This window comes from Tigriopus californicus, chromosome 8, assembly GCF_007210705.1.
Source record: "Tigriopus californicus strain San Diego chromosome 8, Tcal_SD_v2.1, whole genome shotgun sequence".
NCBI lineage: Eukaryota > Metazoa > Arthropoda > Copepoda > Harpacticoida > Harpacticidae > Tigriopus > Tigriopus californicus.
In genome coordinates this window covers 10,082,459-10,101,072 of record NC_081447.1, presented here as the reverse complement: position 1 = coordinate 10,101,072, position 18,614 = coordinate 10,082,459, and the positions used below count along the sequence as shown (strand labels likewise).

General features: G+C 40.2%; 3 protein-coding genes across 6 annotated transcripts in view; 2 read left to right on the top strand and 1 right to left on the bottom strand.

Moving 5' to 3' along the window:
- Nucleotides 1-3,025: 3,025 nt before the first annotated feature.
- LOC131884470 (protein C19orf12-like) lies at nt 3,026-10,680 on the top strand. Of its 3 annotated transcripts, none has more exons than XM_059232262.1 (2): nt 3,026-3,176; nt 10,255-10,680. In XM_059232262.1, exons 1-2 carry the CDS (start codon nt 3,091-3,093, stop codon nt 10,655-10,657), a joined length of 489 nt encoding a protein of 162 aa, XP_059088245.1. In that variant the 5' UTR covers nt 3,026-3,090; the 3' UTR covers nt 10,658-10,680. The 3 variants fall into 3 exon arrangements, 2 of the variants coding, with proteins under 2 accessions (XP_059088245.1, XP_059088246.1); XM_059232263.1 differs by having other exon boundaries at nt 3,057-3,176; nt 10,235-10,680; XR_009373724.1 differs by lacking the exon at nt 3,026-3,176 and adding an exon at nt 3,203-9,248 and having other exon boundaries at nt 10,255-10,396.
- An 833-nt stretch (nt 10,681-11,513) lies between these two features.
- LOC131884467 (uncharacterized) lies at nt 11,514-12,675 on the top strand. The gene has a single exon (XM_059232258.1). It carries the CDS (start codon nt 11,514-11,516, stop codon nt 12,561-12,563), a length of 1,050 nt encoding a protein of 349 aa, XP_059088241.1. The 3' UTR covers nt 12,564-12,675.
- The window catches only part of LOC131884456 (uncharacterized), a 41,034-nt gene continuing 35,091 nt past the window's right edge, over nt 12,672-18,614 (bottom strand). For both annotated transcript variants that reach the window (XM_059232241.1, XM_059232242.1), the window contains exons 6-8: nt 18,410-18,566; nt 15,355-16,225; nt 12,672-15,280 (exon numbers count right to left, since the gene is read on the bottom strand). In XM_059232241.1, the coding sequence (XP_059088224.1) occupies nt 15,369-16,225; nt 18,410-18,566 (1,014 nt within the window). In that variant the 3' untranslated portion in view covers nt 12,672-15,280; nt 15,355-15,368. The remainder of the gene's footprint in view (nt 15,281-15,354; nt 16,226-18,409; nt 18,567-18,614) is intronic.

Genomic DNA, 18,614 nt, shown 5'->3' with positions numbered 1-18,614 from the left:
GTTGGGAGAACTCCAGTCACAGTTGAGCAAAAATATCCTTGCTGTTAGAGCCACTATAGTAGAAGAGTACGCGCATGAGATTTTTGGTCCCAAGACGTCGTTTCCATTGTACTGTGGTTCTTCAGTTCACCCACAAGGCGGCTTTTCCTTTGTTATGTATTTATTCATTGTTACCAAACGTAGCAAGAAAATGAATCGGGTGCAAGACTTTTTTTTACTATAGTGGCTCTACTTGGATAAACGTTATTCTCCACCGATTAGTTGGCGGTTCTCATTTTTAAATTTGTGACAAACTGCTAGAAAGGTTTAGAGAGAGAGTTTAAGGGCTATTAATATCGTGTTAGGTTAGGTTAGGTTGGGTTGGGTTAGGTTAGGTTTGATAAGGTTAGGTTAAGTTTAAAAAAGTAGCACCCCCAGCTAATCGGTGGAGAATAACGTTTACGCTCGACTTGCTGTGATGATTTGTGATGCACAGGGTTGCCTGATGGCGAAGAGTAAGCCAATTTTCAACGAAAGGTATTAGTTATAAGGAGGTAATTCTTGTCCTCCTATGAGAATGACACAAGGGATAACTAGATAAATGATTTGACAACCAAAAAAACACAAGTATGTAACCAAACTCGAAACTCAATTTCAAAATGAGGCTATATGGTTTAGAGGGAGAAAAGTCCCCTGTTCAATTTTCCAAGCCAACTTTTTTCAGGGGAGCTATTACTTGCCAATCATTAAACCTGAAAAATCCCATTTGAATTTTTATGGTCTTAAATAGCAAAAAAAAAATACATCGCTGGCCTAAATTTGCATTTTTCCACATTTCTTAATCAATGTTCCACTTTTTCAACGCTATTTTTTCCTTGGTTTCACATTTTATAACATGTGTAGCCTTTTTTTCAATATGGGGCCTTATCTTGTTTTTCCTTTTTTTTAACGATTTTTCCATTTACTTCATTGCAACAGGAAAAGATCAGATGAAAACCTGAACCTATAGCAAGAGGCTTTTCTCAATGGTATCAAATTAAACTCCTTTTACTGTTTGGGAAAGTCAGGACAAAGGCAAGCTAGAGTTAAATTAGATTTAAGTGGACCTTAAAAAACCAAGTTGCATTTTCATCTGGTACAAAATCTAGTCATCTAATTGTATTTTCTGAGTTATCCATTGAGTTCACAAGTAATTAATATCTATTTCTTGTAATGTTCAACATTAGGACACATTTTTAATTCATCCATATGTCATGGTAAACAATTGATTCTCTTTTCGAGCCTATTGCTTTTGTTGCTGAGGGAGCCTTTGTTCACTAAACTATTTTGATTTGAATTAAACCCATAAAGGCAGATGCCGCTCAACTGCCGCTTTCTTTAATGCAGATTATTCCAAACCAACAAAAGGAAGTTGAATTTGATATTTAAATTTGTTGGTAGACCAAATTGAGGTCGCAATCTAAATTGCAATAGCTTGACAAATCAAATTATTTCTTATTCATATCAGGGATTGCATTCTTTGCAGTTGTTAATAAATTCAGTGAAAATCCAAACCAAAAACCATGGAAAAAAGTTCTGGCTGAGAATTGAATCTTTCACTTGCTCATGCTCCACAGAAGTAAATAAAAACATGCCACACAAGGAACACGTTAAGAAGGAAGCAAATAAGAACCCAAATGACAACAAAAGGGCTCAAAACGTCCCAAAATGTGAATATTTTAAGAGAAAAGTCAAAAAAGAGTCGGGCAAGTGGAAAAATCACTCAAAAATTGAGAACCTTTTTTTCGGGTTTAACTTTTCTTCAAGGTCTAGACATGTGTTTCATCATGGGTTTGATCTAAACAAAAACCAAAATCTTTTGGAGAACAAAAGAGCTCTAAGTAGTGACACTGAACTTCAGAACAGAATCAATTTTATACCACATCATCCATATTAATTGAAAAAGCTGTCCCTTTAAGAACTGCAAGAAAGAAAAATGAACTTGATGTAAATAAAATGACGAAACTCAATACATAACCCAGTGAATGCAGTTATTGTGCATTTTGTAAAAGATAAAACGCCGCAGAGAGGGTAAAAACAACTTTTTTGACGGAATATGAGTCTTTAATGCATTTTCCCAACTTTTTGTACTTTTACAACTTTTTTCTCATTCTTATTACATTTCCCCAATTTTTCAATTTTTCTTGCATTTTCCTGACTGTAAAATATATTTTGGCAAAAAGCAACTCTTCAAGGTCTGCTCATTAGTGAAGCGTGTTGACAAGAAAACTTCCAATATGAGGACTGCTTGAAACAAAAAAGATAATTTCCCAAAAATGGCTGTGGCATGGCAAAAATCCCAAAAATATTGGTCGTTTATAATTGGGGTGCTAGGGTTGGAGGTGTGAGCCTCGCCCAGCCATCTTAGCTAGTCATCACATTGTCTGTATACAATTTCCGATAGGCTGTGCCTTGTCCGTATCAGTTTGGTTCTCCATCTGTGGGTGTGGTTTGCGTCTAAAAGTTTCCTTTGAGAAAGGTCGGGGAGGAGATTCGAACCGGGAATCTCTCTCATGGTAGGAAACTGCGCTAACCACTACACCACATCTCCTCCCTTTTTAGGAAAGCTCATTAATTGTAAAAAATAATATCTTTATCTTTTTGGCACCCTATTTTGGGGAAATATTTTGGAGAAAGAACTTAAGCAGCCCTCAGAACCATCTTGCACTGTGACCAATATCAATTCTCTGCAATGGAGTGAGTTTTACTACAAAACTCAAAAATCATTTGTGGGGTATGTCTGTCGCTACAAAAATCTTGGCTCAATATCAAAATATATTTGCTTCAACAAGCCAGCAATTTGTAAGAGATGACATATCCAGTCTGTGCCTAATGCATGTTGTCTATAGCTTTCCCCCAAAGAAAAATGTCAGCTATTTCTTGTCCCTTCACCTCCTAGGGGGAATAATTATTATTCACATCTCATCAGAAAGTGGCCTAAATCATGGATGGGGACGGCGCAACACTGGACAAACCCCAACAACCTGTATTCCCTGAATGTTGACCTTAGTGAAGTGTGGTTAAATCCTTTGTTCATTTTAAAACCAAAACCAAACCACGCCCACCTTCAAAATGAGAGCAAATCTTCTTCTTATCTCAATCCCATCGCCAGTGGACACATCTTTTGGTCACATAACCAAAAAAGCTTGCTGGACGCGGTAACAAATATTATTATTAGTCAGGGCAGCACTTTGAGTCCGGGGACAACGACGATAGTTTGACAGCAATCAGCTGTACTAATCAATTCAATCTGTGAAAAATGGCACGGCGACGCCTTAATTTATGGTCTTACTCTTATCTGTGAGGAAAAAATGGAGACGAGCAATACTACACACTTGTGATGGGTTTCGATCCGGAAAATCAGCTATTTAACTTAAAGAACCTCTGGTGGGGCTCCCATTCCAACGAAAAAGGGTAGAGAAATGAAGACCTAAGATCAGGAACGAGTTTTAAAGCAGCCCCGATTCCGAGACCTAGAACGGCAGGGTCGCGTTTTGCCACTCATTTAAGGAGTTTTTATCTTGATATTGTACTCTCTTTAGCTAGTGATGAGAGCCCTAACCGAGGTCCTTTAAGCTTAAAAGCTGACCTTCTGGATCGAAACACATAACTACTACACACCTGCTTGATTTCAAAATATGGGTTGCTCACACAAAGTGGCATTTTGAAGTAAATAACAAATTTCAGCACTTAATAGTGCAAGTTTGGGGCTAGCTAAAGATGCTTAATATAGAAAGATCAGCAACGATCAGCTGATTCTCCTTCTCTGATTAGACGATTTTTTTCTCTTGGGTCCCTTATTCTAATTGGTCGAGGGTTTTAAGGGCTGTCGTTATGTATAGTTCTCCTACACAAAAAGCACCATCACTTGTTGAGCTGAGGCAAAATTGGGAACCCTTCTAAGGTACTTCTGTGTGATTATTATATTGATTTTTTGCGTATTCAAGATTTGAAGACTCAAATGTCAATATCAAAACAGTTATCACTCTAGAGTCTCTCAGCAGGGTTCCAATTTTACCTCAACTCAACAAGTCATGGTGCTTTTTGTGTAGGAGATCTAGACATAAAGGCAGCCCTTGAAAACCCATGATGAATAAGAATAAGGGACTAGTGATGGGATCAAATCAAATTTCTAATTCAAGGTTGCCAGAAACCGTGGAAATTGAAAGCACCAACCGAGTCCATTGTAACGTTAAATGTTTAGTTTGAGTAAAAAGTACCTTTTTGAGGCTAACTAAAGCGTTTACGACATTCAACCATTAATGTCATATGCCATTGCAAATTTAAATTGGCAGCCCCAGTTGCAACCTCCCGTGATTATTAATTTGGTCCCCATCAGTTTAAGACACGCAAGAGAAAAATCGTTGAATCAGACAGAAAGAGAATCAGCTGCCCTTTACTGATCTTTCCATATTAAGCATCTATAGGGCTAATATTTTCTATGGAGGTATTAAATCGCGTCCGCTGTAGATTTGGCAGAAGGTTAAAATCACTTCTGATCTTCTATATAGCTTGAAACAAGATGGTGTCCCTTGCACTGTGAGATAATAGAAAATCGTCTTCTCTCCCCTAACATGATTGGTACCTTTTCAGAGAGTGTCTCTAACTTAGGGTATAAAGAGGTCTTTCGTTCAATTTACTTTGCAACCCTATTAATTGGCAAGAAAAGTAATGTTAAAAATTGGCGCCTGAAATTACGAGGAAAGAAAAAGAGTCCTCAAACTGCCCAAATCTAAAGATCTTTCCTAAATCTGGCCACCCTGGAGAAGAGGTTAACAAACAGGGCATGTCAAGAGAATGAAGTTGAAGGAAAAATGTGGTCCAGCAACCTGGTTTTGGGCATTTTTGGGAGGAAAAACTAAGAGATCACAGTCACCTTGCACCATCCGCCAATTGAATTTTCAATAATTGCATGAGTTTGAGTAAGCTGTGTTAGAAAACCCATGAAAATGAACATGTTTGTTATAATTTGGTGAACGCACTATCAAATTGGCTCAATACGCTATTTGCTTAAACAAGCAGGTAAAATGAAATACACGTTAAAATTCAATGCATGCACACTGCGGTTTGGCTGGGCATGTTGTCTTCAATTACACTCCATGAAATAACGTCAGTTGTTCATGAACGCGTTCATTTGACAAGCCCTATTGCTTGAACTTATCAATGCGCATGTGAAACTTTGCACTAATTTCAAGCTTAAGTGCCCTTGGAGAGTAGAATGTCTTAAATGAGAAAAGGAGAGCAAGACAAGACTAGGTGCCTGTGCAAGGATGGTTCACACTGATGAATGAATTTGGAGGTTTGGTCATTTCCTTTCTTTTCTTACCACCAGCAGTAAAAAAAAGCGAAATGGGCCGTTTGGCCAGGTCGCGGTTTCTTGGACACTTTTGTACTAAAACGTGTTTATTACATTTATTAGCAATACCATGGTCGCTATCATGGTTATTATGATTTAGAATCAACTCAGAGGCACCAAGGCATACATCCCATTCAAAATATTCTTACTTGCTTACATGGCAAATTTCTGTGTTTCACATACCATCATGTTGTTAAATTGAGAGCTTTTTGCTGGGTTGAGTCATGGAACTGGTTGAGTAGAGCCTTGCCCACTCAGACAGTAAGAGAGGAGGAGAATCAGTTCCGTTGATTTAATGACTTGATACTTGATAAGCAGAAATTGGACTTGCAAGTAAGCATTTAAAAACATCTTGAATGAGATGTATGCCTTGGTGTCTCTGTATTGATTCTAAATCATGATAACTGTGATAGAGTCCATGGTAATGGTAATAAACTCGTTCCGGCCAAAACTTGTCCAAGTAGCCGCAACCAGGCCAAACGGCCCATATCAGTTTCTTTACTGCCGGCGGTAAGAAAAAAATAGAAATCACTAAACCTCCAAATTTATTCCTCATAAGGGCCCTTATTTACAACGTGAGATAGCCCAAATAAAACGGGAAGGCGCGCGGTAGATTGCTAAATAAACTGCTCTTGCCTTGCCTTGAACTCAATTTCTATTCCGGACATTATGTGACCCGGGGCATTAATTATGAATAATATTTTGATAGAATTAGCCAAAAACACCACAAACGCATTATAATTCAATAAAAAGGAATTGGCCCAATCGGCCATTTATTTGACAGAGGCTGAATGACAAAGCGCCCTCTGAAGTGCAGAACGTAAAACATATTTCGTGCAGCGTAAGGGGGCTATTGGTTCGGAAACCTCAATGGAGGCCCTTTCGTTCTAACTGTATCTGCAATTCTACCCATGTAGCACTGCGCTTTTATTGCAGTATGTTGCAAAATAGCTGCATCAGTGCTGCCAGGTCCATGGGCATCGAACATGCCAGAATAGCTCTTAAAACATGCCAGATAAAAAGCGGAATATGCCAGAAAACATGCCCAAACGAAAGAAAAACATCCCAAATTTGCAACTTTCTGCAGCATGTGGAGGTCATCATTATAATTTACCTTGAATTACCAAAATGGTTGACCTTCTGAACCAAAATTTTTATCATTTAGAGCATGCATTTACTCACTATTTCAGTTTTTATGGGCTTCAGGGGAGCGGTAAAAGGTATTGATCAAAATATTAAGAAGGAAAGTAACTCAAAGCTACCCCTTAAGAACCGGAAAAAGATCAAGAATGTTTTTTGATGATTCCACCAAAATTCCAAAAATTGCTTGACTGCTCAAGATTGTTGCAAGATTGTTAATCAATTAGGCCATTTGAAATTAAAATTTCCTGAGCTTAAATTGAAGTGTAGCGATTCCTTGACCTACAAACTGGCATTTACACAGAATAAAGTAAATATTTAGAAATTATTGCCTTTAACAAAAGCTATCCCACAATTTGTGGAAACACATCAACAAATTTACAACTCCAAATTTATTGTTTTGAATACGTGATTTATTTATTTTTGGTTTGGGGTGTTAGGGTTAGAGATGTGAGCATCACCCTGCCAGCAAAGCTAGTCATCCCATCTTCCACTTCCGAATTTCGTTAGGCAGATTCAGGTCCGGTATCAGTTTGGTTCTCTGTTAGTGGGTGTGGTTAAGGTCTATGAGTTTCCTTTGAAGAAAGGTCGTGAAGGAGATTTGAACTAAGGACCTCTCTCACTTTAGGAAATTGCGCTAACTATTACACCACGTCTCCTCCCCTCTGTTAAAACAAATTTGTGGCGAAATGCACAAGTTACTGGCAAAATAACCATAATATGTCCAAAATCATGTCAAAATTGAATTCTCAATGCCAGGGGGAAATTCATCTAGAAATTCATTTTATTGGTCACCACGCAGTTGTTGTGCCCAAATTATGTTGTAGACAGTTAAGGTCATGAGTACCCTAGATTTTATCAGAACTCAATTTTTTAGCAATCAAAAATTCCACCTGCAGAGGATTTAGTCAAGACTTAGTCAGAATCAAAAATCTCGAGTTGCAATATCCTTGGTGCAGTTGGAGAACCACATAGTCCATTGATTTAGTAGAGACAAGAGACTGAGAGCTATAATTATGATAAAGAGGTGTTTGGCAAAATGATGGGCGTCAAATGGAGGAAGCATTGCACTTCTATCAATCAAGCCGAGTCAGCTAGATGGGAATGTCCAATTGTTGATTTTGCAACATATTTGTCAAGTTTGAAAACTTTGCCAATTTTCTTAACTCCCAGAATATGCCAGAAAACATCCACAAGCTTAATTTAGAGCTGGCACTTTCCCATCAGAAGGTGCAATTCATTTACCATATCGTTTGCAACGTAAAGAAAAGCTTCCGATTTTTGTGCACAAAAAATACTACCTTGGAGACATTCCTTTCCTGCACTTTTCAGTTACTACAATGTGATTGAAGGTTTTTTTTCTCTCGACAAGCATCTTAATGATCGTCTTTTTTGCTGTTTGTTGATCAGCTCTTAGGTGGATTTCATTTGTAAATAACAAGCTTAACATCAGTTTGCACCTCATGGAAAATTGAAAGGCTTAAAACTAAAACCTTTTTCAGAAACTTTTTTGCTTTTGTTTTGTTACATGGCTTTGGTACAATTTTGCTTTCAGTCTTCAACATACTCGACCAGACAATTTCATCATTTTAGATATACCCAAGGACCTTCGTGTTATACCCTTTCGCTCTTACTCGTAAAACTTGGAGGATGAGTTACAAAAAACGTTACTCGGAGTAATTGGAACAGTTTCTCAAATTTGTTAATGAAGAATCAGAATCAACTGGGCTGCTATATTTGGAGGATGGTTATTATAAATAAAACTGTTTGTCTTCTTCACCTCTTAAATAGATACAACTATGAAGCACGCCGAAAAAATATGAACGCAGTTTGTGTTGCACCGAATGAAACCTTTTTTTCTAAAAATTATACCCTTGTTAGAGTCAGTAGTCAACTTGAATAGTCTTGTGTCTGCTTGCTCTCAATTTGTAAGACCATGGCGATTTTGAATATGTTTGACTTGTTTCGTTTTAAGTGAATTACCGGCTTACTCATACTCGACATCCCATGTAGATTCTCACTATTCAGGCAATTATGCATGGATCAATTAGGGTGACAAGAACGTTTTGTAGCCTGCACACATTGAAGTTGAAAAACGCGCACCGGCAGAGCGACAAGATTAACTTTGGCGTACTGTTCAAGATGGGAACATCCTTTTCGTTAGATTGGCCGAGGAACAAGTTCCATTCGTCCCTGGTGCATCTCAGGAACGACTTCCTCCTAGATCTTTCTTCTTGCACCACGCGCTCAATTGCACATGGTACGTTCTACTCCAGGGTATTCCACTGGTAAAACATGCGAGAGAGAGGTAGAGGGAGAAGGAGCGCTTCATCGCTTGCCTTGATCTTATTCTACGTTCTCATGATTCTCGCATGGTCGTTGACCAACTCCGTGCCCTCGAGACACTCACCATCGTGGGTGAGTGCGTAGTGCGTACCAGTCCTACCAGCAAAACGTCGCGCGTATTTGAAATGGCCGACGCGCGATCCCTCGGTCCTTGGAACGTCCTCTGGTTTGTTCCCTAACCCAAATGGTGTGGCCTGGATATTTTTGAGCTGCATAGAACCAGTGGCACGAAAGGGAAAGAAAGACCCGAAGCACGGGGCACGCACGGATTTTAACCTTCAACAATTGACCTTCGCCTCTTGTTTAACACAAAACAAAACATCGGGAATCAACTAATTTCGCTCATTACCTGGCTGACCGATCATCATGCTTGACTTCACGGCAAAATGTAAGTTCAAACGTTTATTGCATCATACGATTTACGATACGTCACTTTACTCAAAATGTGTGGAATTGCATCATAGAGTTATGCGTTAGCAGAATAGTTGAGTTGAAGGCAAAGGGGGTTTCTCGATCGGGTGCCTCCCAGTAGTCTCAACAGACTCTCCCAAAAGAAGTGTCTTGTACTGATTGTGATTAGAATTCTTCAAAAGATAAGAGGACACTGATTTGACGATAGTACAAGAAGCATTGTCGTCCAAGCTTGCACCATAGTCAGAGACATTGGATGCGTCCGTGTTGTTGGACCAATTTGTATAATCTTGGCAATTTTCTTGGACGCTTGGTGGTGGTGCCGGTGGCAGAGGATCTAGGTTGTTGGTTTTTTTGTGGTCTTCAAACAATTGGGATTTCAACTCCACAGAGCAGTGAGTACTGGTGGTTCTGCGTCGACTGAGTTGTCCGCTTAGCTGGTTGGCTACCTTCACCACGATTTGGTGTTGGAAGGGTTGGGCTCTCTCAAGACTGATGTCTTCCAAGCACGTCAAGAATTCTCCATTTATTATGGGATCATCGTGCAAGATGTCGGTCAAATTTCTGATCTTTTGGGTGGGAGTTCGAGCACAGTAGAGGAGCAAATACAGAGTTATAATGAGGACGGCGAACGTGATATAAATGAAAAACGAGTAGTCGAAGTATCGCAAATGCCAAGACTCCTGGCCCTCTGGTTCCATCGCAAGGTGGACTAGAACTAGTTCCAACTTTTAGCCATGGATCGATTCATCTCGGCAGTCTTTACGAAAGTCGATATTTGACAAAGTGCAAAACGAAGTTTCATGCCTTTCCAGAGTGCATACGTCACGGAAGTTCCGCTCTATCTTTCTCCATCCATCGATCTACCTATCTATCTATCTTTAATTTATCAATCTTTCTCCTCTCGTTCCTCTCTTACCTTAAAGCAAGCGTCTCAAACTCACTTTTGCCTCTCCCTTATAGGCCATGGTTATCTCTTCCAGCGATCTACTCCAAGTTGTCTCATTGCTGAGTGCAGAACAAAATCTCCAAGTTACAGTCAACCAATCGCTTAAAGGTGGTGCCATTGCCGGATTGGGAGCATTTCTGGGAGGATTAGCACTTGGACCTCGTGGTTTAGCCATTGGTGGAGCAAGTGGAGGACTCTTGGCTGCTGTGCTGGCTGAGGACTCGTTCAAATCGGTGGCTGATGTGATTCGATACGATATGAAAAACGATGACCGTGAACAGTTAGTTGCTCTCGTCAGAGGTATCATTCATGACGTGGATGCGCAAGATTTGATCGCTCTTACGGCTGTAGTGAATGCCACGCCAGCCTTGAAAAGGCACATCATTACCGAAGTCACTCGCTTCTTTAGTCGCAGAATGAACGTGACTATTCAATGAATAAAGAAAATTGTCTTACCTGACTTTGTGGATGAATGTCTTATTAGAACATTTGATTGTTAACTTGAAGTAACTTGAAAAAACAGACCGGTTCAAGATGCCGTCCCACTTCGTTGCATTCCAATTCAATGATCCAGCTATTTTGAAACACCTCGCCCTGGTCCAGAAACAGATCGAGGTGAGCTATCCTGAATTGGCTCCTGCCATTCTATCGATCAAGAAATGTCACGTGCCCTTGTTTGTCGTGGATTTCCCGCCTATCCTAGAGAAACAAGCCGTCATCGAGTTCAAGAAGTTCGCTGCCAAGTTCAAAAGCGAGTTCCATGCCAAGCCCATCAAGCTGGAAATCAAGGGGGCGGACCACTTGACCACAGCATCCACGCATAATCTGCTCTTTGCCAACGTGAATCCCAACTACGGAATGCCGCAAATTAAGGAACTAGCTGACGAGCTCAAGGAACGGTTTCGAGAGCTCGGTGCCAAGGTCGATGTGGGAAGGAGTCTGTTCTTGCACATGACCATCGCGAACACGGCTCTTTCTGGACAAGACCCAATACCCATCCCCTTGGAATTGGTCAAAGAGTTCAAATCCGTGCATTTTGGAGTGCAAAAGGTATTCTCTGTCCAGCTCCTGGCCGCTAAGAAGAATCTCGACGTGCAAGGCTATTACTATTGTGAGGAGGAGGTCATGTTTTGAGATCGGATCATATCTCAAAGGGAAGGCAACTGCTTGTCCTGAAATAAAATGTTTGCACAGTTTCCCTAGTTTCCCTATATACCGAAATAAATTCATTAATATCACCACTCTTCTTAAAATACACTATTAGTTAGTACGGCATTTTTGCAGGTAATCGTTATGAACCAAGGTTACAATCCAAACAATGCACAATCGGATCATGGTGCTTCTGCGAATAAAAGTCCCTCTAAACACGGAAGGAGAAGGCAAAGGCCGAACAAGGGCAGAAAAAAGGCCGCCGGTGCGCTTGAACAGGGCCAACAGCCTCAACAAGCTCAACAAGGTCCATCGCGCGGCGTTTCTGGTCGAAAATCCACTCGGAGAAGACAATCGACTGTCAACCCTAACGTGTTTCTTGCTGTTCAAGTGTCAAGCGCCATTATCCATGAAAATGTACGATATTTTCAAGAGTCCCTTGTGGAAAGAAATCCCAAATATTTCTACTTTCGGGTGCCTGTTCCGAAATGCCACGTGACGTTGAAGGTATTCAATGCACCACCCCAGCATATCGACAGCATTCTTCAAGCCATGGAGAGGGCTGTGGCTTCGAACCATGAACCAATTCATTTGGAGTTCGATGGCGTGAACGATTTTGACGATAAGGTGGTTTTTGCCCAGCTTACCCCAAATCCAGCATTGGATGCCTTGCGCAAAAAATTGATCAAGGCAATTAATCGTCTCAATGTACTCGACCATCCGCTAACAGTGGACAAGTATGAGCCTCATCTGACTTTAATGAAAACCAGCCGCTGCAAGGATAAGAAGTTGCGCCAAATGGAGATCGATCTCGAGCATTACGAGGATTTGATACATTGCTATTTTGGCCAGGAATCTGTGGGCAGTGTTCAATTGCTATCGATGGAACTAATGGGCGAACGGAACGGCTACTATTTCTCGCATGGAGAGGTACATTTTGCTGAAGTGTTTGAGAGCACTTATACCGATCACTCATGGTGTTGCAATGAGTCATTTCCGAAACCTTTACAAGAACCCGAGAGTTCTCTGAGCACGGAAAGTATTTCGGTCCCACCTAAAGTTCTAGTCCCACCTAGGATCGAGAGGTTTTGGAATCATCGTTCCATCCAAATGATTTTTAACCCAAAGACTTTGATCGTTGCCAGTTTGGTCGCTCTCTTGACGTGGAAACTACGTGGAAGCGTAAAAAAGTGATTTAAGGCTGTGTTCTGGAAGAACAGTCTTTGTACGATTAAATGGCACATGTTGTGCATAAATATTTTTGTTCTAGAAGAAGCTGATTCAAAATAAACATCAATTCGGTTCATGAGTAGGACTCTTTATTTCAATAGAACTCTCTTCTCATTCAATCAACTCTTATTTAAATAAACTGCATCAATCTTTTAACAGATGTGTAACTGTAATTGGGAGAAAATAACACAGAAGACACGGGCTTTGATGGCAAGTTCCAACTTTCCTAAACTTGGCCGTGGCACCATTTCAGGGCACGTGACAAGCGTGAGATGGTTCATGGTATGTCGTGACCCAAGCGTGTGGACTCGATTGAAGCCACAGTAGAAGAGGAAGCATTCTTTCAGATGCTCTTTCATTCTAGAAAAATAGTATTCGATCTACAGTCATTCTACGTTCACTCGCACCAAGAAATGGCTACATCAAACTAAATTCAAGAAACGAAGTGAATTGCGCCAATGTAGTCGCAAAAAGAAATTGAATTCACTCGTCGAAGGAAGGAGAAGCTTGAACATGGTCGGCATTCGAGGGAGAGAAAAGGGGTAGTGCCTTAACTACTAGGTAGATTTCACATGACTAGAAAGCAAATTTGGAATACGCAATTGCTTCCATAATTGCTTGCGATACAAAATGGACTGATTGTCTTTTGCGCATTCTTGTCAATACCGGGCAGCTGTTGGGAAACATGGCGGCCAAGCGTGATTCAAAACAGGGCTGGGAATTATTAAATATTCAAGCTGAGACTAAGTTTGTCGATTAACGATTAAAGCTTTTTTTGAATGATTTGGTTTTCCAGGACTCTAGAATTCTCGCGCCAACCGGCCAAGTATTCCCACAATTGCCCAAAGGTTAAACATCTTACAGTGATTGGAAGTAAACGGGTCGATTTATAAAAATTGGGAGAAGAGTGGCTAAGTTGCCAATGAGAACTAGTGGAAAATTTGGTCTACACTTTAGGGGACATACACTTGATCGGAAAACATCTCTTATCGCTAGGTCACAGTTCGATGTGTTTCTGAACCTGCAATCAATGCCATGGCCAATCTTAGATCAGTTGAAACTTTGGAACAGAAAAGTGTGGTTGGATACTTCAATTCGACGCCAGACTTGACAAGTGTGAACCAACTTTGCTTGACAGGATAAGACCAAACATAAGGAATAGTTGGTTGATTCATTGTGACCATAAAATAGAAAATGAGGGACAAGAACTTTGGGTCAGCCTAACGTTTGCCATTGGGACTAGTGCACAATCAAAACCAATAAAAAAGATCCATTTAGCTTCCTGATGTATCTTCAGCTGCCACGAAAATCAATTCAATTCAAATGGAATTCAATGCCAGGGTTTTGTGTTTTCGTACCAAAGAAGCCATCAAAGTGAACTGAAATGGGGTGTACCACACTTGTCATTCTAGGTGTCTTGCCTGCTGGGCGTCGAAAGGGTTGAATATATTCAAAAAGATGCTTGTTAGGCGCAATGCGGTCCAAAAGAATATGGCCATGAGGCTGAACTTGTTATGGCTCATGGTCCAGCGTCCACGAAGTGAATGGGAAATGGAAAAAAGGGCTAGAATGTGTAGAATGTGTTCTTAACGGAGTGGAGAGCAGATAATGCGTTAGCTTTTAGATTCGCCGAAATAGCAGCAATGGAGTTGTTGTTGCGTTAGAAGAGGAAGTGTACTAATCATCAGAATATTATTAGTATAGTGAAGTACGCTAGGGGTGGGGGTTCATAATTATGACAATTGTAATATAGTAGAAGTATAGGCGAAGGGGTTTGGTGAAGGTGCCGAGATTAGCAACAGCATTTTTTAGCAGCGGTAGTATGTGTAGCAGTATTTGTAGTAATATCAACGACGACATTAGGAACAGACTGCACATTTTCCAGAATCTCGAAGTGAATTGAAGAAATGATTGTGATGAGAGCAGCAGTAGCGGCAACAGCGGCGGCAGCAACGTAGTAGCTGTTGTAATAGTGGTTGCAGCGGTTGCAGCGATTGTTGTAGTTGTAGTGATGGTGGTATTGATATTAGTAATAATGGTAGTAGTAGTAGTAGTAGTAGTTGTTGTTGTAGTGGTAGCAGTAGTAGTGGTAGTGGTAGTTAAAGATTACGATTTACACGTAAAAGCAGCAACAATAATCTGGAAAGGTCCCTTTTTCCACAAAGGATTCGGTATCGACGATAATGAGAATGAGAATAAAGATGAACATGAAAAGATCCAAGCCTTGGAGTAATCCGTTTGCATGACTTCACTAATTGTTCGGAAGAATCAGTAACACAGGATCCTTGAATTCCTTCTCATTTCAAGTGAATGAATCTCAAAAATCAATTAATGCTAAGAAAAGCATATGTTTGTCCGAATCCAGATATTTCGTTAATGACTGGTGTGCACTCCCCTCTTCGAAAGTTCTCGTCATTCACTGGACCCTTTCCGTAGAAAGCGGTTGACGCGTAACGAGGCGGGCACAAGCAAGCTAAGGAGGCACAGGAGACCCTACCATCAAAAAGAGTATCCACAGTTCCCCTTCAAATCCCGGGTTTCGAAGTTAACATCAGGTTGTTTAAGGGCTGTTGCATGTCAGCCACGTTGTACAGAAATGTGGCCAATATCATCGAGCAACTACCGCATAATGGGGCCACCGCAGAAGCATAGTTAAGGAAGATTGGAAGATCGTGATGAAGCTGAAAAATTAGTATTTGGCTCATTAGCGTCGTTGACTATGAGCTCTAAAACTTCTTTGCAAGATCGGTCTAACCTGGACTAGTAGGACTAGGATTTAGAGTTTTTTACTTCGGAGTGTTTCGTCAGTAATCTAGTAGCTTGAGGGAGACCAAAACCTTCCTCGGCTTTTGCATGGGTCAAATTTGGACTGATGCGTTGTGTGGACTCGTCTTCCGGAGGTGAGCTGATAGTTTGGACCATGTGATGACCACAGATGCAGACAATCCGAGTGGACGTGGATGACGCACTTGAAGGCTTGTTAATCCGACAAGTCTGATTTGTGCATCGGGGACCATTGGGTGCGGTGGCAAGATTGCTTGACTCGAAACCTATGCCAGAGTCATCCCGCACAGCAGTTTTGGCAGTAATTCCAATATCTCGACAATGGCTCGGATCTCGGCCCCTTTCAAACTTGGTAGTATTAGTAGCTTTTGTGTTGTCAGACGCCGCTATGCTTTGGGCAAGGGTTGTGGTGGACGTCTGAATATCCTTCATAGCAATGTGGGACGGGGCACTTCGCTCATCCAAAAGTTCATCTGAGGTAAACGATGAGGACGGGGGCGTTCCAGTAGACGCACCTTCATAACATTGATGCTGATCTTTGGAATGGACGTTTGGCAGAGAAGCATGAGGGGGTAGAGGAATCCTCTCATGAGAATCGTACTTTGGAGAAGCATGATGAAGATATTTTCGCGGCGCCAGAGGAGTGGCATTCAAGCTGTCAGGATCAGACACTAAGAGATTCTCTCGTTCTGGGTCCCCTCCATGAGAGCCACGCCCTCCCAAGCTATCAGATTTCTTCAGAATGGATTTCTTTCGTTGACCACTTGGACTTGTGACTGATTTTACCACCGACAAGTTGATTGATTCCATTGGACCCGAAGCGCAGTATTTGTTACTCCTTCCTAAAATGAAAGCCATGTGCGTTAAATTGGCAATAATTCAGTCACATTAAAACATGAAATGGCAGTAGTCGTTGTAATTAGTTATCCTTAAGTCTCATCATGGCCTTACTTCCACATATCAGGCCATTTTTACTCTGAAATGTCAAATTTAAAGAACGATTGAAAATGGACAAAAACTGTCAAATAAACAAAGGGAGTTGGTCCTTAAATTTGAATCCAAGAAGACCTATTTTGCCTGAGAGGGATTGTTACTGAAAGAAGACGGTTCTCTGCTACCAACCTGCGCATGCGTAAGTCATGGAAATATGGACAGTTGATGAATGTTGTGTAGCATACTTGAGCCCAATTGCCGATCAAAAAACCACTTGACAACTTCGCATTAAATCATGGATTTTAACCAACTGCATTTGTTTGAGAAGACTTGAACCATGATGACTTGCGAATTATGAAGCATTGAAGATTCAAGATTTCATCATGATTCAAAGGCAAGAATGCCTTCAGAATTATGTTTTAATTTTTAAGCTCTTCGTATTGAAAAAATATTTTTTAATTAAGGCCTAATATTATCTTTTTGCCACCGGCATTCATGGGTCTAATCTTGACTGTTTACAACGCCAAAGAAACTAACCGCCACTGTTAGAATCTTTCTTCCATGGAAAGTAATATTCCAATCACTAGTGAAGAGAAAGTATATTTTGATGATCAAATCTTGGCTTCTACTTTTCAGCCAACATTGTACCTGGAAAATTCATTATTACACGATAAAACTGCAAATGTGACGGTCTCACTCTCTTGGTGTGAAGTTTAATCAAGTTCAGATTTGAAAAAATCAACATGGTGAACACTTGAAACTGATTTCACTTTTCATATAAACCCTCTTAAATGAAGAGAAGCTCTTGTCTTTGAACTTGTTGACGTGAAAAGGCCAACTCGCCAAAGGTGTCTTGACCATGTCAACTTTCTTAAAGTCTCATTTTTATAAGCTTTACGTAAAGAAAACATGTGCCAATGAATTAATAGCTATTTTCCAATCCTGGAACAACCATAAACAAAGACAAAAAGTACCATAAAACAAGATGCAATCTTAAAAATTGTGAAATATTTTTAAGGAATGGGTTCTGAATTTCGTTTGAAAGCTGCAGGCTTATATTTTCTGTCCCTTCTTACATGCTCATATCCTTTTTTCCTCTATCGTACGACATCTCTGGTTTACCAGAGAATAGGGGAGAGGATTGATTTTTAAATCACGCTGAGTTTATTAGCTATGCGAAGTAAAGGAAACTTGTTGAGTTGAGCAAAGTTGTTGAGTCTTTGATCTGACTAAAAATTTAATTGAACTTGTTTGCTTACCCTAACTTTTTCCCACAACATTGGTAATTAAGCTATTTGGGGAAAGCATTCATACCTGTTAAAAAACTGATACCCAGACACACTGAATGAGTTGACAAATAGATCATCTTAAGAACGCGATATGAGTTAGGAGCAATATTAATTTTAGCATTTCGATGATAAAAAGAACTAATTTTTCGTTCGAAAGCGGGAAGATATTTTTAGAATACTTTGCGCTTGAAATGTAGCAATCCGCTATCTAAATATAACAAATTAATCATTCTTATTGCGGATAACTTTAATATTTTGACATTCGGCAATATATGGGCAAAGAGGAAGGGGGTGGGAAAGACAGATACAAAAAAATAAAAGCGGCTTTGGGAGTCGAAAAATGGAACTGCGAAAGAGAAATCTTTGGCTTTTGGGTTGTTACAATTTCAAATGTTCTGATATGTAATGGGATAAAACTTATGTTTTGGAAAAAAAAACGAACGAAGTACTGCATTTTTGTTACTTGTAATTTCGTTACTTTCGTCCTGACAAATTAAAAACCTTTTTTGTATCCCAGTTTCAAGAATTCTTGGCCAGCCCGAGTAGATTTTCGTCTGTGACTGCTGATTAGAATTTAAGGTGCTTGTTAACGTCAGGTCTCAAATGATAATGAACAAATCAAAGCTTGAAAATGATCAACTCTCTTAATAAATAAAATCCTTGTTTATTTATTGAGACAATTTATTTCCATCTTTGCTCCGTTAGTGTATCCATGGCCTAATTAGTCGGTAAAGCCACAGTTTGTCGGAAACCGGACTGTTATTCTACCTGAATATGGTCACCCTGTCAGGAATGCTAACTTACCCAGTTTCTCACTTAACGAAGCAAGTCCTTGATAAACAGCCGCTAGACCACGTGTAGTCATGTAAGAATGTCTTGGCCTCTCGTCGTCAGTGAGATCAAATTCTACTTGGTTTGTGCTCTCCAAATCAAAACGCGGTCTTAATTTCGGCGAGGGGCCCTGTAATTTCAAGGAATATACATATTTGGTAAGTTTGATAGTCAATTT

Excerpts from the sequence above, each read along its gene's own strand:
- LOC131884467 (XM_059232258.1), top strand. The coding sequence starts at position 11,514 with ATGAACCAAGGTTACAATCCAAACAATGCACAATCGGATCATGGTGCT.
- LOC131884470 (XM_059232262.1), top strand. The coding sequence starts at position 3,091 with ATGAGAGCAAATCTTCTTCTTATCTCAATCCCATCGCCAGTGGACACA. Across the intron at positions 3,177-10,254 it reads AAAAAAGCTTGCTGGACGCG|CGATCTACTCCAAGTTGTCT; the intron begins GTAACAAATATT and ends TATCTCTTCCAG.